At 41.0% G+C, this 15,761-nt stretch overlaps 1 protein-coding gene across 1 annotated transcript in view; it reads right to left on the bottom strand.

Moving 5' to 3' along the window:
• The window catches only part of LOC112229028 (A disintegrin and metalloproteinase with thrombospondin motifs 2-like), a 53,082-nt gene that overhangs the window by 18,026 nt on the left and 19,295 nt on the right, over nt 1–15,761 (bottom strand). Inside the window, exons 3-4 of the mRNA XM_042309656.1 lie at nt 12,458–12,629; nt 1,114–1,340 (exon numbers count right to left, since the gene is read on the bottom strand). Coding sequence (XP_042165590.1) covers nt 1,114–1,340; nt 12,458–12,629 — 399 coding nt within the window. The remainder of the gene's footprint in view (nt 1–1,113; nt 1,341–12,457; nt 12,630–15,761) is intronic.

Below are 15,761 nucleotides of genomic sequence, written 5' to 3'. Positions count from 1 at the left end.
CCCTTACTGAGGAATAACAGGACTGTGCCACAGTGTGTTTCTGGGTAATGCGTTTGATCTTGTTTTTCTTATATTTCTAGAAAATGAGCCGTCATGAAGCTTTCAAATTCATGCAAAGTGAACAGTACTCTACTGGATCATTCTAACAAATGAAATAGTGAAGGAAGGCCCGCTGGTACAGTGAACAGTACCCTACTGGATCATTCTAACAAATGAAATAGTGAAGGAAGGCCCACTGGTACAGTGAACAGTACCCTACTGGATCATTCTAACAAATGACATAGTGAACGAAGGCCCGCTGGTACAGTGAACAGTACCCTACTGGATCATTCTAACAAATGAAATAGTGAAGGAAGGCCCGCTGGTACAGTGAACAGTACCCTACTGGATCATTCTAACAAATGAAATAGTGAAGGAAGGCCCGCTGGTACAGTGAACAGTACTCTACTGGATCATTCTAACAAATGAAATAGTGAAGGAACGCCCGCTGGTACAGTGAACAGTACCCTACTGGATCATTCAAGTGAAATAGCGACTCCCAACGCAACGCACCCTTCTCTCACCATTCCTCACACACACACACTCTTTTGCCCTTATCCTTATACGTATCTACCGTCCCCTGTTTAATTCCTCCCTCTCTCTCTCTCTCATATATATATATATATCTTCCTTGTCCTACCCCATGCCCCTGCCCCCCACCCCATCCCTAACCCTGTGTTAATAACCCTGGCAGCAGGACCCTCATTAGCACTGGCCCCTGTCCTGACCCACCGGAGGGCACGAGCTGGATTATATTTCACTGGCCAGGTAGCTGACTAATTGTAGCCAGAATGCCAGAAAATCATTAGAATCAAATGAACAATTCTGCAAGGTCTCAAACAGGGGAGATGGGTGTGCGGAAGAGGCAGAAATTAAAAAGGTGAAAACACATTGAAAGCACATAGAACACATAGAACAGGTTACAGAGTTTTGTGGTAGAAATCACCTCAGAGGTGGAAATGGTTGCATATGTGAAAAAGGTTTAGTCTAGTGTCGTGTAGCGCTGCGTAAAAAAAAAGAATATCTAAAAAGAAGAAAAAAAGAGTGTAGCGTAGTGTAGTATATGGCACTAACTATGTTCATGAGGGTGAGGAGGTACTTCTGGATGTGCTCTCTGCCATGGAAGTGGACCACAGAGGAGTCCACCCCGAGTAGGACCTCGATGTTGAAGAGCTCATGTTCCTCGTTGGCCTGGCGACGGGCTCGAGCCTGCCTGGTCCTGTTCCAGATCCGGTTGTGATGCTGCTGCTGCACTCCTCTGGACAGGGCCTGCAGGTTCATCAGATCACCTATAACTGACCCTGAACAACACAGACAGACGGACACAGTATGTGTGGAAGAAGGCCTTAGAGAGGAGTCACAGTAGCTAACGGCATTGTACAGAAATATTATTTAAGCTGGATGATATTAGCCAACAAAAAAAAACTTTAAACAAAGTGTTGACTCAAATAGTATTCTTCTCCAAAAATGTTTTTGTGTGTCACGTATACTCCCTCTCCGGCATCTAGATCATCAGGCTGCTGATTGACCCTCGCCTGGACTCCATCACCTCCTTCATTATCTTCCCTATATCTGTCACTCCCCTTGGTTCTCACCTCAGGTGTTATTGACTCTGTTTTCATGTCGGTGCGTTGTTTGTGTTTCGTGGTCATTGTATTTATTAAAACACTCCCTGAACTTGCTTCCTGACTCTCAGTGCACTCGTTACATGATGCTGTATCCTTGGAAGTAATCCAGCATGGTCATGGTGGTAAAAATGTGTTTTTACCATTTAATGTTCTATATTAGTCAATAGCCAGTTTGGGAACATACAGACAAATCAAATGTGTCTAGTTCACAGCAGGGTTGGACTAAATTCAGAATTGAATTGAGAATTCAATGAAATTGAAATGCCTCTTCTATATTACATGAAGGTGTGTTTTATACAAATATACATGTTGTATGTAAAACATCAAACATGTCGTTGTATAAACTCAGCAACAACGACAAAAAACGTCCCATTTTCCAGGACCCTGCCTTTCAAAGATAATTCCTAAAAATCCAAATAACTTCACAGAGCTTCATTGTAAAGGGTGTAAACACGGTTTCCCATGCTTGTTCACTGAACCATAAACAATTCATGAACATGCACCTGTGGAACGGTCGTTAAGACACTGACAGCTTACAGATCGTAGTCAATTAGGGTCACAGTTATGAAAATTCAGGACACTACAGAGGCTTTCCTACTGACTCTGAAAAAGACCAAAAGAAAGATGCCCAGGGTCCCTGCTCATCTGCGTGAACGTGCCTTAGGCATGCTGCAAGGAGGCATGAGGACTGCAGATATGGCCAGGGCAATAAATTGCAATGTCCGTACTGTGAGACGCCTAAGACAGCGCTACAGGGAGACAATCTCAACACTGTGCGTTACAGGGAAGACATCCTCCTCCCTCATGTGGTACCCTTGCTGCAGGCTCATCCTGACATGACCCTCCAGCATGACAATGCCACCAGCCATACTGCTCGTTCTGTGCGTGATTTCCTGCAATACAGGAATGTCAGTGTTCTGCCATGGTCAGCGAAGAGCTCGGATCTCAATCCCATTGAGCACGTCTGGGACCTGTTGGATCGGAGGGTGAGTGCTAGGGCCATTCCCCCCAGAAATGTTTGGGATCTTGCAGGTGCCTTGGTGAAAGAGTGGGGTAACATCTCACAGCAAGAACTGGCAAATCTGGTGCAGTCCATGAGGAGGAGATGCACTGCAGTACTTAATGCAGCTGGTGGCCACACTAGATACTGACTGTTACTTTGATTTGGACCCCCTTTTTGTTCAGGAACACATTATTCAATTTCTAGTAGTCACATGTCTGTGAAACTTGTTCAGTTTATGTCTCAGTTGTTGAATCTTGTTATGTTCATACAAATATTCACACATTAAGTTTGCTGAAAATAAATGCAGTCGACTGCGTTGCTAAGTTATTATATTTCATTAATCACAAAAATGTTCTTTAGTGTGGGAAAATTCTAAATTTCCCAGAATGCATTAGTTTAACCCTCACTTTGACCCGTAGGCCTTCAAAAAGAAGCCAAACAAATTCAACCGTTGGTGGAAATATAATAGGCTATTCTAAGCACTATGATTAAAAGAGTACAGTATATGAACATTGTTTCCTGCGAAAAGTGATGTATTCTTTCATATCTGAAAGTGTGACCTATCAGATTCAATGAAACTCTCATGTTCTATTGTTGGCTTCATATGCTCGTGGGAAATGGGAAACTGGAAAGTGGGAAGTCATAAATCCAACATGATTGTGTTCAAGTGCTTTTGAAGTCAGAAACTATTTTTTCATCCAATAAGATTTTAGCTAGCTTAATAAAGTTAGCTAATTTGCCTATATGGTCAAACTAGCTACATTCTCCATATTGATAAGGTTGTAGTTGTCCAAAACGGATTTGTTGTCATCTTTTGTTTGAAAAGGTACAAGGTCAAGGGTGAAACGTCACAACTTTGCAACTCGTTCAAGTGAAACATCCCAGTCGTAACTAGGAATGTCAGATAATTACAATAGCATGTGAATGCATGCAGCATATGACTGAGTGGAATTTCTTTGAATTGTACTGAATAGAATTCTACTTCCTGTCAGTCAAACTCAAATTCTACATCCTGTGGGGTGTGGCCAATTCAATTTGAATTTAAACTCATGAGCTGATTCACAGTGCATAACCTTTTCTATGCCATTTCAAAGTCTTGTGGTAAGATAGGTTGATCTGACAGCTTGTTAAAAAATATAATCCTCTCGACTGTTTACACACACATCTCCACCCTGCCAGAGAACAGGTTTGAAAAAAATGGCAAAATCTTGGGTTTGCTCCTGAGAATAACTTCTCTCTATCCATTGGTGAAATGAAAAGCAAAGGTTCACCTTCCAACAGGACAAAGACCCTAAGCACACAGCCAAGACAACACAGGAGTGGCTTCAGGACAAGTCTCTGAATGTCCTTGAGTGGCCAAGCCAGAGCCCGGACTTGAACCCGATACAACATCTCTCTAGAGACTTGAAAATAGCTGTGCAGCATCCAACCATCCAAGATCTTGAGAGGATCTGCAGAGAGGAATTCAATCTTGGTTAAATCAGACCAGAGACTTTTGTTTCTCATGGTCTGAGAGCCTTTAGATGCCTTTTGGCAAACTCCAAGCGGGCTGTCATGTGCCTTTTACTGAGGAGTTTTCACTTTGTCATTATGGGCTATTGTGTATAGAATGATGAGGAAACATTTTTATTTAATCCATTTTAAAATAAGGCTGTAACGTAACAAAATGTGGAAAAGGTAAAAGAGTCTGAATACTTTCCGAATGCACTGTATATCTTCATAATAGTGTTAGCACAATGACATGCTAGCTGTTCTCATAGACTTTCAGTCATTGCATCAACTGCTATCCATTTAAAAGCACATCCCAGCGTTGTACGAGATCTTCAGTTTCTTGGCAATTGCTAGCATGGAATAGCCTTCATTTCTCAGAACAAGAATAGACTGACGAGTTTCAAAAAAAAGTTATTTGTTTCTGGCCATTTGGAGACTGTAATTGGACCCACAAATGCTGATGCTCCAGATACTCCACTAGTCTAAAGAAGGCCAGTTGTATTGCTTATTTAATCACCACAACAGTTTTCAGCTGTGCTAACATAATTGCAAAATGGTTTTCCACTGATCATTTAGCCTTTTAAATGATAAACTTGGATTAGCTAACACAACGTGTCAATTGGAACACAGGAGGTGATGGTTGCTGATAACGGGCCGCTGTACGCCTATAAAAAATCTGCTATTTCCAGCTACAATAGTCATTTACAACATTAACAATGTCTACACTGTATTTCTTATCAATTGCATGTTATTTTTATGGACAAAAAAGGTGATTTTCTTTCAAAACAAGGACATTTCTAAGTGACCCCAAACCTTTGAACAGTAGTGCATAGGAAACTAGTCATATGTCATGTGTTACTACCTCACAGGAGAGGCATTTGAACGTAAACATTCTGGAACATATGAATTTTCATGTGCCTTAATAACAAACTTGTATGCCATCTGTAAAAATTAATACAGTTGTTAAATTATGAACCTAGTTGGTTTAGCCACAGAAAAAGCCAGGAACCTTCCCGCTACCGCTAGCCAAGATTGGCTGAGATAATGGATGGGACATGCCGATAATGGACATGCCGAGAGATGAGTTTGGATTGGTCTGTCATGTATTACGCTTCTGTCTATAACATAAAGTATGTTTCGGTAATTCTTTGTATCGCAGTTTTTTTTTAAAGATATCACGAAGAGGACCGAGTTTTGAAATCAGTGGAATGCCCGGTGGAAGCAGAGAATGATAGCTAAGCAGATGGAGAAAATTGAGGCGTTTGATTGCAAATGTGGAGGGAGTCGAAAAGAGAACACAGAAGGCTGTTGTATAAAACACCCGTCTTCGGAATACATCTTCAAACTAAGGGCAACCATGGCATCCATGGCAGAGAGGGAGAAGCGTTCATCCATGTATACGAGCAAGAGAGTCTAGCTAGCTACATTTTCACTTATTAAACGTTTCTAATTCTGTCAGAAAGTTGTTTTCATTGAAAGTTAAAGGCTGGTCCGCTAGCTAATGTTACGAATATAATCTTTGTATTAATACTATTGTTTTCATTGATAGTTATAGCCTAATGTTAGCTAGTTAGCTAACATTACACCTAGTTGGTGGTTAGCTTTAGCTACCTGTAGATTTATGCAGGGTAGTACCGTTAGCAGTTGGATTTATAGTTCATTGTGTAGCTAGCTAGCTTCATGTCTAAACAAAAGACTACACTATGCAAGTAACCATTTCACTGTACTGTTTACACCTTCTGTATCCTGTTCATTTGACAAACTTAGATTTGATTTGATATAGCTTTTGTTTACTAGAGACGGTAATGTGAAGAACAACATGACCTTCACCAAAGTCAAATTAGGATGTAACATTAGGCCAACAAGACAGTTTCCCCTGTTCTAAAATTATCTGGTAGAATGCTTTTATTTTGTCTCACTCACATCCGTAAGCTATTTTCTGTAATTAGCTCGCCATTAACTTGAAAATAACGATCTTGTTGTGAGTTTATTTTCCTGTAATAATGAATACAAATTAGCTTAAGTTAAGACATTGCCAGCTATATGATGTGGTCATTATTTGAACTGGCTAGCCAGCTAACTTAACTTTAACTAGTTAGCTAACAAGTTAGAAACGAACCAAAACATTATTTAGAAAGTTGCTTTTAGTTGCCTGGTTCGCTAGATTGACATATACTAAATATATTTTTTAACAGATTAGTTTATTATTTTTTTAAATACACCAGTCATGCTATTGTGGACCACCAGGCTGCTGATGTCATGGAGCCTGTCGTTTTTGTGTTTATAGCTACTTTTTCATTATGACAAGCTGTATAGACGTAGTATAAACCAGCCTTTAGTCTTGAAATCTTTGGTTGTTTAGTACAACATTTGTTCTTCTCAATAAACAATCTCCTCAGGTTCATTACAGGAGCAGATTCATGGCTGATTCATAGAAAGACAGGGTGGTTAGAGGACAGAGAGCTGGAACAGCCATACTGCTGCCTGGCCACCAACAAGACCTCTTATGCTATAGGCAGTTAATCACATGAATACATGGGAGAACTTCTAATAGGGAAACTGGAGGAGACACATTAGATCACTGTAATCATTTTTAAATCATTTTAAAATCTCTGGCCAAACATATGTAGAGAATGTATCTAGATTTATAAAATATGAAAGATAATATTAAGGGTGAAGAAAAAGGTTATACATTCCACGCTAAAAATTAATTTCATATTTCTCTTTAAAATGATATCATTGCTCCTCAATATTACAATAATGCATCTTAAAGCATTGTGTCTTTGTGTACGCACTTCCTGGCTTTCCTACCGTAAAACAATGGCATGAGTTCTGTCTTCATGGACTCTTTTGCAGGTGAACTCTTGATCGAAGCATTGGAATAGATGGAGCAAACCTGGCAATCCAAGCAGCTTGGGAAGTGAAGCATGGGAACAGGGGACGAAACCACCCATTGCTCAGGTTACCTTCAGCTCACACCCGAGCCCCGTTTTCATTCCAGCCCATCAAAACATAACTCAGCACGTTCCAACACAGGCACCCTGAGCTAAAAAACAAAGTCATCATATTTCAAGGGTAAAGCCTTCGAAGAACAACAATGTTCTCTGCCAATGACTATAAATAGATTGATACAGGGGCGGGTGGGTCACGTGCTTTGGGTTTCTATACTGACTGTGGACATTGATTCCTCATTAGTGTTGATAGATACTGTGTGTCGATGCTGGTGAGCTTTAATACTGGGCTTACCAGTAGCAATCCTCAAGGACCCCTCATATTACACACTGATGAGAAAGTGATAGCGCTTTCAAATGATAAAATGGTTGAACAGAAAGGAATCAACCACAGGTGTTTTTTATTGGAGTGTCTAGGCTACTTCATTTAAGTCATTTAGCAGACGCTCTTATCCCTCGTGATTTGTAAGTGCAGTGCATAAATTTGTAGATTTGTTCATACTGGTCCCTTGTGGGAATTGTACCCACAACCCTAGCATTGCAAGTGCCATGCTCTACCAACTGAGTCATACGGGACAAGAGTCTATACTTCAAGTATAAATATCATGGTGGCTGGTGCAGTTCTAATGCTGTTAGCTGTAACCCCAGGTGGGACTGTGAGGTTGTGCACTTGAGGCAGGTACTTAGCCTTAGGGGCCTCTGGGAACATTTCAGTGACAATGCAAAATCTAAATAGTACACCCACCACAAAAGTCACCCTGGATGAGGGTGGTCTCATGAGGTATGCTGGCTCAGCTGCTTTCAATCTGAATGTGAAGAGAAAGGATTCGGGTGCAAGGGAAAAGCGTATCAAGATCACATGTCTTCGCAAGATGAAGTGATTCTTGATGTTGTTCTACCTGAGCGGATCTTAAAACACAGCATCCGTCTGAGGTCACACTTTCCTTCCCCTTTCCATTGCTGCCTGCAGCCAAATCCCATCCAGATGTGTTTAGAATCCTAAACCTTCCCTGGGTTACCCAAGGTCCCCCCTCTGTCACTCAACTGATCCGCCGCATCACACCCAGCCTAGCTCCACATTCAGGGGATAACACCTCCACTCAGATGAGATTGGAACACTGACATCACAGCCAAATAAAAAAATGTATGCTGCAGTGAAATAAAGGAAATCTGTTATGTGACGCAGTATACAAAACCCAAATGAATAAACAAGATGTAGTCAGAACATTTAAGACAGCACAGCACTTTGTACAGACAGAGAGAACCAGGGACGTCAAGCATGCACATACACATTGGCACACGTACAAACACAAGTACACATGTGCACTCTTAGCTACACACACAGTGCGTAGAAGTAATGCAAGGTTTCAGCCACCTCTAGTATTAGGCATGACTATGTGTTTATAGGGTAACAGGGTATTAAGGGTGACCAGGATATACAGCAGCACTTCTTTGACCCATTCAATATCACTCACTGCTGCATGGCTATTACAGGATAACATGACCAAATCCTCAGAAATAGTTCACCTACTCTTGCCATGAATGAGCTAACTCAAGTCATTGTCTTGTATCAGATACAGTTGAAGTCGGAAGTTTACATATACCTTAGCCAAATACGTTCAAACTCAGTTTTTCACAATTCTTGACATTTAATCTGAGGAAAAATTCCCTGTTTTAGGTCAGTTAGGATCATCACATTATTTTAAAGAATGTGAAATGTCAGAATAATAGTAGAGAGAATTATTTATTTACTTTATTTACTTTCATCACATTCCCAGTGGGTCAGAAGTTTACATACACTCAATTAGTATTCGGTAGCATTGCCTTTAATTTGGATAACTTGGGTCAAACGTTTCAGGTAGCCTTCCACAAGCTTCCCACAATAAGTCGGGTGAATTTTGGCTTATTCCTCCTGACAGAGCTGGTGTAACTGAGTCAGGCTTGTAGGCCTCCTTGCTCGCAAATGCTTTTTCAGTTCTGGCCACACATTTTATATGGGATTGAGGTCAGGGCTTTGTGATGGCCACTCCAATACCTTGACTTTGTAATCATGCTTGGGGTCATTGTCCATTTGGAAGACCCATTTGCGACCAAGCTTTAACTTCCTGACGGATGTCTTGAGATGTTGCTTCAATATATCCACATAATTTTCCCTCCTCATGAAGCCATCTAATTTGTGAAGTGCACCAGTCCCTCTTGCAGCAAAGCACCCCCACAACATGATGCTGCCACCCCCATGCTTCACAGTTGGGATGGTGTTCTTTGGCTTGCAAGCCTCCCCCTTTTTCCTCCAAACATAACATTATGTCTGGCTTTTTTATGGCGGGTGTGGAGCAGTGGCTTCTTCCTTGCTGAGCGGCCTTTCAGGCTATGTTACTCTGGCTATAGATACTTTTGTACCTGTTTCCTCCAGCATTTTCACAAGGTCCTTTGCTGTTGTTCTGGGATTGATTTGCACTTTTCGCACCAAAGTACGTTCATCTCTAGGAAACAGAACTCGTCTCCTTTCTGAGCGGTATGACGGCTGTGTGGTACCATGGTGTTTTTTATTTATTAATTAATTTTTTCTTTTATTTTCTTTACCTCTTTTTCTCCCCAATTTCATGGTATCCAATTGTTTAGTAGCTACTATCTTGTCTCATCGCTACAACTAAGGTTGAAAGTCATGCGTCCTCCGATACACAACCCAACCAAGCTGCACTGCTTCTTAACACAGCGCACATCCAACCCGGAAGCCAGCCGCACCAATGTGTCAGTGGAAACACCGTGCACCTGTACAGATAAATGTGGTACCTTCAGGCATTTGGAAATTGCCCGCAAGGATGAAGCAGACTTGTGGAGGTCTTGGCTGATTTCTTTAGAATTTCCCATGATGTCAAGCAAAGAGGCACTGAGTTTGAAGGTAGGCCTTGAAATGCAGCCACAGGTACATCTCCAATTGACTCAAATTATGTCAATTAGCCTATCAGAAGCTTCTAAAAACATGGAATTTTCCAAGCTGTTTAAAGGCACAGTCAACTTAGTGTATGTAAACTTCTGACCCACTGGAATTGTGATACAGTGAATTATAAGTTAAATAATCTGTCTGTAAACAATTGTTAAAAATTACTTGTGTCATGCGCAAAGTAGATGTCCTAACCAACTTGCCAAAACTATAGTTTGTTAACAAGAAATTTGTGGAGTGGTTGAAAAATGAGTTTTAATGACTCCAACCTAAGTGTATGTAAACTTCCGACTTCAACTGTAGGAGTGACGCCAGACAATGTCAGATGTCAGACAATGCACTCAAGTTAGACGGCTTGGATCACCTCAGCAGTCTACAGAGTAATGGTATGCAGAGATACGCAATGATAACCAATTCAGAGATAGTCTATGGAAGGACCACTGCTATATGGAAAGTCAAAGGTGAATCCCTCTGCCTTAAACAGGACCTCTTCCTCAGATCTGATTGAATACTGAGAAATGTTGTCATTGTTTTTGTGAGTGATTATGAAATGATGTTTACAAATGTTTCAGTCTGCCTGAAAATAGATTACATACATTTGAGGTGATGGAAAATAATAATTGATTAGTTAGTGAAATCCATGCGCATGATGTAAAAGGGAAGGCTTCCCACAAAATGAGAAACACAATCTAATTGTAAAAATCCTTGGACAATGGCTCCTCAAGATAGTTATGTCGCAAAATGTAACACTTCAAATAAAATTTGCCTGTTTCCTTTCATTTATTTTTATTAGGAACAAACTTTTAGGCCTAAATGCAATAAGCATTAACCTGCGATAGCAGACACCCTTATGTGATGCTTTGGTGGTGTCGGAGGTGGAACTGCTTTGAAGCTGTCAAATTGGTGAGCATCTGTTCTTGCGATCATTGTCACGAAGCACGCCCCTCTTGTGTTGGAAGTTCTGAATGAGGAAGTGCAGGCTATATAGAAATAATTATGCTCAAATTTAAAAATCATTCAACTAAATAATGAGGGTTTCTATCATCCTAATGGAGGCGTAGATTCAATCTCATATTCCACTGTTCCAACTTGTAAATAAGGCTGCATGGGATTTCTGTTAATGTGACCCCGTGCAGCCAATGGCAATGTCCGCTTTAGGTATAATTATTTGACAGTTCAAACGCAGTTCCACTTCTGACACTGCCAAAATAACCGATATGCAGATGTCGGCTAAAGCTGATCTGATTGAATAGTGCCCTTAATGTTTATTTTTACTCAATGTCCTTATCATTCTCTTGAGCTACAAGGTCCATCTAGAGTCTGCTCTAGGTCAACCATGCTCTCCTCCACTGGAAGACTTAAGTTTACTGTAGGCTAATATCCCATCAGCACTCAGCCCTTCCACATAGGAGTTGGCTGCGACCAAAACGCCTCTGATGAATTTGTGAGACTACATCTGAGCTTTAAATCCGATCCACACATTCCAGCTGACATCACCAAAGTCCATCGTGAGGGTGTTCTCCTGTATCTCCACCAGTTCCCCCTTTAGAAGTTCATACAATTTTGTTTGTACTGTACGTGTGTGTATTGGTGTTCTTTACGTTTCTATACATTGTGAGAGGATGTGTGCATTTGTGTTATGAGAATTTGTGTATAACAATTAAACCGGAATACATCTGCCTTTTGTATCGTCTTATAGAGTAGACAGTAGAACTACTCAGACAAAGAAACTACAAATTTGAAGTGACTGAGAAGCAAGTCTAGCCTCCCAATATCTCCAAGCTGAGCTCCATGGTTGGAACTGAAGTGACATGTGAATCCCTTTTAGAACTTTATTACTGTACATTTCCCATCCAGTGAGAATGCTTTGTCACAATTTTGGTAAGTCGAAAAGTTGCACATTTGGTTCAATCGAGTTTAGTCGCCTTTGCTTTGACAAACAAGGGCGTGCACGCGTTTGCGTATTTACATGTGGAGTCATGACAGGTTATGTACACAGTGAACTAAATATTAGATTTATAGAAATCAGGAAACACCAACAAAAAATCGGAATAAACAAATGTGGAATAAGATACTTTCTCTAGATAGCATCCATAATGTTCTTGGAGAACTTGGAGGACATGGACAGGGATACATTTGTTTTCTCTGCACAATAAAAGCAAAGTTTACTGCCATTTCAACATCTCCTAAAAGGGATACAAATGGAATGTCTAGGAGACAAGTCTTTCATAACTGTTTCACATTTCAAAATGAAGGACAATAATCTGAAAGAGTAGCTTATCTGCATTCAGCACTCTAAAGTCACAAATGACGATGACCTCATGAAGGAATTTTATCATGTCTCCTGACAGTCAGGAAAATCATATGGAGTCTGTAAAGGTGTATCTGAAGTTCCTTTTACCTCGGGGGTGAGAGTCTGCTGTTTGATTGACAGGGGGCCTCTTAATGGCAGAGGAGCGATAAACAATGTGACGTCGTCCGTCTCCTCTCTCCTCCTCCTCTACCATCAGGCCCCCTCCACGCACCAGGGGCTCGATGAAGAACTCCTCCTTCCCCGTACGGATCATTCCTGCCTGAGGGAGAGAGAGATGAGAAGGGGAGGTTTGAATTCTACAATCACAATCATCTAACATGAAAAACTATCTTTTAAAGGTGACCTATGGAGAAAAATCACCATTTCCTGGTTGCAAAAATTCGAATAGTTCGCTTAATTTCAGTTGATGTGATAAAACAAGAAAACATAGTGTAGAGAATCATTGTACCATCTAAACCGCTGTTTGAAGCTGGTGTACCAATCCAAAAGTAAAATACGCAAAAAAACTAAGCTTAAGAATGGGAAGCATAGATAAAGCACACATAGAACATATCTACCATTTTATAGACTTTCTTTCAATGAGAATGACAGATCTATAACTCACATTTCTATGTGAATTTGGTTGGGTCGCCCAAAAAGTTGCCTATTGCAGCTTTAAATAACACTTTGAGAATAACTTTGAGAATGGGAAATACACAATAATCAATATCTCAACCACTTTGAAGATCAGCCAGAAGAGAGGACAGCATTGACAAGTAGAACTGACATGAGACTGAAAGGGAAATTAGTTGATCAATATGGGGCCATAAACAGCAAAAAAAAACACAAAAAAAGTACTAATGTTTCCATAAATGCAGACAGCCTAAATGTGGCGTGACAACCCAAGCCAAGTCTTTGTGAATGTGAAGACAAGGGGTGTGAACGTGAACTGCTCCTCTCTCTCCCACCTGACCGCAGAGTTAGAGCGTGGCCGCTGATGCGGCCGTTTAGCCACAGCCTCCTGGGAAATTTTACATAAGGAGCTGTCACATCCTCCCGAGGTTTAATTACCAAAGAAAGGTCTGGACGCAGCATAAATCGACACCAGCGGATACACCTCGATTGCCAACTCTCTGAGCCACTGTGAAGTCAAACGTAATCTGCCTTAGGATGCTGCAGGGCTAAACACACAACATCCTCACCTCAGAAAGGCAGTTGCTCACCTCATCTCAGGATATCTAGAACTCTAACAGCTAATTAAAGTCATGCTAGGGATTAAAGGAGCTAACAGCAAAGATTCTACCCTGGGCCAGAGGAAAGAAGCACACACCTCAATGTTCAGAAGACAGAAGTCTTAAAAGCAATAATTCCAATTCTTCCAGGTATCTCAGGGATGGCTATCTGTTATTGCAGCCACTTGTAAAACGAATAAACTAAGTCTAGTTATTTTTTATTAAACAATGATGCAAGACTGGGGTTTGTGAAAGACATCCAAACTCCCAAATCTGAAATCAAACTCTGTCTTCAACAACAAAGCACATGGCCATTTGGGCTAGAAAATCTCAAACTAACATTTGAAGGATCAACTTCACCTAACAATCACAATGATATCACTCTGTCACCAGCTTTACAGTCTGAAAAAAAGTATACAGTGTCAAGACATTTGGATCAGTGGTCCACAACTCTGGTATTTTCACCACCTGAGTCCAGGGCACAATAGATATGTAGCTGTAAATTGGCATACAAATTGTAAACCTCGACAGGAGCAATGATTGATAAGTCAGCATAAACTATGCTGAAGTGCAGCAGCTTATTGAAGATGTGATGGGATCTAGCTCCAATGTAATTGTGAGACTCTGGCTTTTCTGAGCCTGAGAGACTCCAGAGCATGCCTGGCCTGCCAAGACTGAAATGGGAGAGCAGAGCCTGAGAGAGCCTGAGAAGCCCTGTCATGTCTGGGTTTCCTGCTCAGAGTCAGGCCTGCTGCCTCGTTAAAGTAAAAATCCACCCAAAACCACTAATTCCTATAATTTACCGTGTTATAGCTGCAATATACATTATAACTTTTTGGGCGACCTGATAAAATTCACAAAGAAATATGAGTTATAAATCTGTCATTCTCATTGAAATCATGTCTAAGAAGTGGTAGATTTGTTCTGTGTGCACTATTTCAATGCATCCCATTTTAAAGTTTAGTTTTTGCATCTTTTACTTTTGGTTTTGTACACCAGCTTCAAAAACAACTGAAAATACAATATTTTTGGTTATGGAAAATATATTTCACAGAGTTTTAGCTGGTACAATGATTCTCTACACTATACTTGCTTGTTTTGTCACATAAACTGAAATTAGACGACCTATTAGAATTTTTGCAATCTGGAAATATTAATACCAAAGTCAATATCAGCATGTGAAGTAGCTAGTTAGCTGTAAAATCGACTAAACAAACTACACTATCAATTTAAGAAGTCTACAATCTCACCATGTTGAACCTGTAGATCGATGTGCCTCGCAGAGTGGAGTCTGACATTCGCAACGGCCATGCAACAGCACAATACAATGCACTCTGGACTGAAGACGCAGACAAATAGGAGAAATTTGGTGGACCCTTTGCTAAATTACACATTTCAAAATGAAACAGTCAGAGGTCACCAAGAGCAACATAGCTTCAGTGTGTAAATCAGCTAGAAAGATGTGTCAGCATCGAGTAGTTGTCTCTGGCCCCCTCCTAGTTAGGGGGAGGGATGAGCTCTACAGCAGTCTCACAACTCAATCGCTGGTTGAAAACTGTTTTCTGCCCCTCCCAAAAGATAGAATTTGTCGATAATGGGCCCTCTTTCTGGGACTCACCCACAAACAGGACCAAGCCTGGCCTGCTGTGGAGTGACGGACTCCATCCTAGCTGGAGGGTTGCTTTCATCTTATCTACAAACATAGACAGGGCTCTAACTCCCCTAGCTCCACAATGAGATAGGGTGCAGGCCAGGCAGCATGCTGTTAGCCAACCAGCTTAGTGGTCTGCCACTAGCGCAGTCAGTGTAGTCAGCTCAGCTATCCCCATTGAGACCATGTCTGTGCATCGATCTAGGTTGAGCAAAACTAAACATGGCGGTGTTCACCTTAGCAATCTCACTGGAATAAAGACCTCCTCCATTCCTGTCATTATTGAAAGAGATTGTGATATCTCACATCTCAAAATAGGGCTATTTAATGTTAGATCCCTCACTTCCAAGGCAGTTACAGTCAATGAACTAATCACTGATCATAATGTTGATGTGATTGGCCTGACTGAAACATGGCTTAAGCCTGATGAATGTACTGTGTTAAATGAGGCCTCTCCTCCTGGTTACACTAGTGACCATATCCCCCACGCATCCTGCGGAAGTGTTGCAAACATTTACGATAGCAAATT

The sequence above is a fragment of the Oncorhynchus tshawytscha genome, linkage group LG30 (assembly GCF_018296145.1).
Source record: "Oncorhynchus tshawytscha isolate Ot180627B linkage group LG30, Otsh_v2.0, whole genome shotgun sequence".
In the NCBI taxonomy this organism is placed as follows: Eukaryota; Metazoa; Chordata; class Actinopteri; order Salmoniformes; family Salmonidae; genus Oncorhynchus; species Oncorhynchus tshawytscha.
Note: the sequence above shows the minus strand (reverse complement) of the source record. Positions and strands in the feature narration are given on the sequence as shown.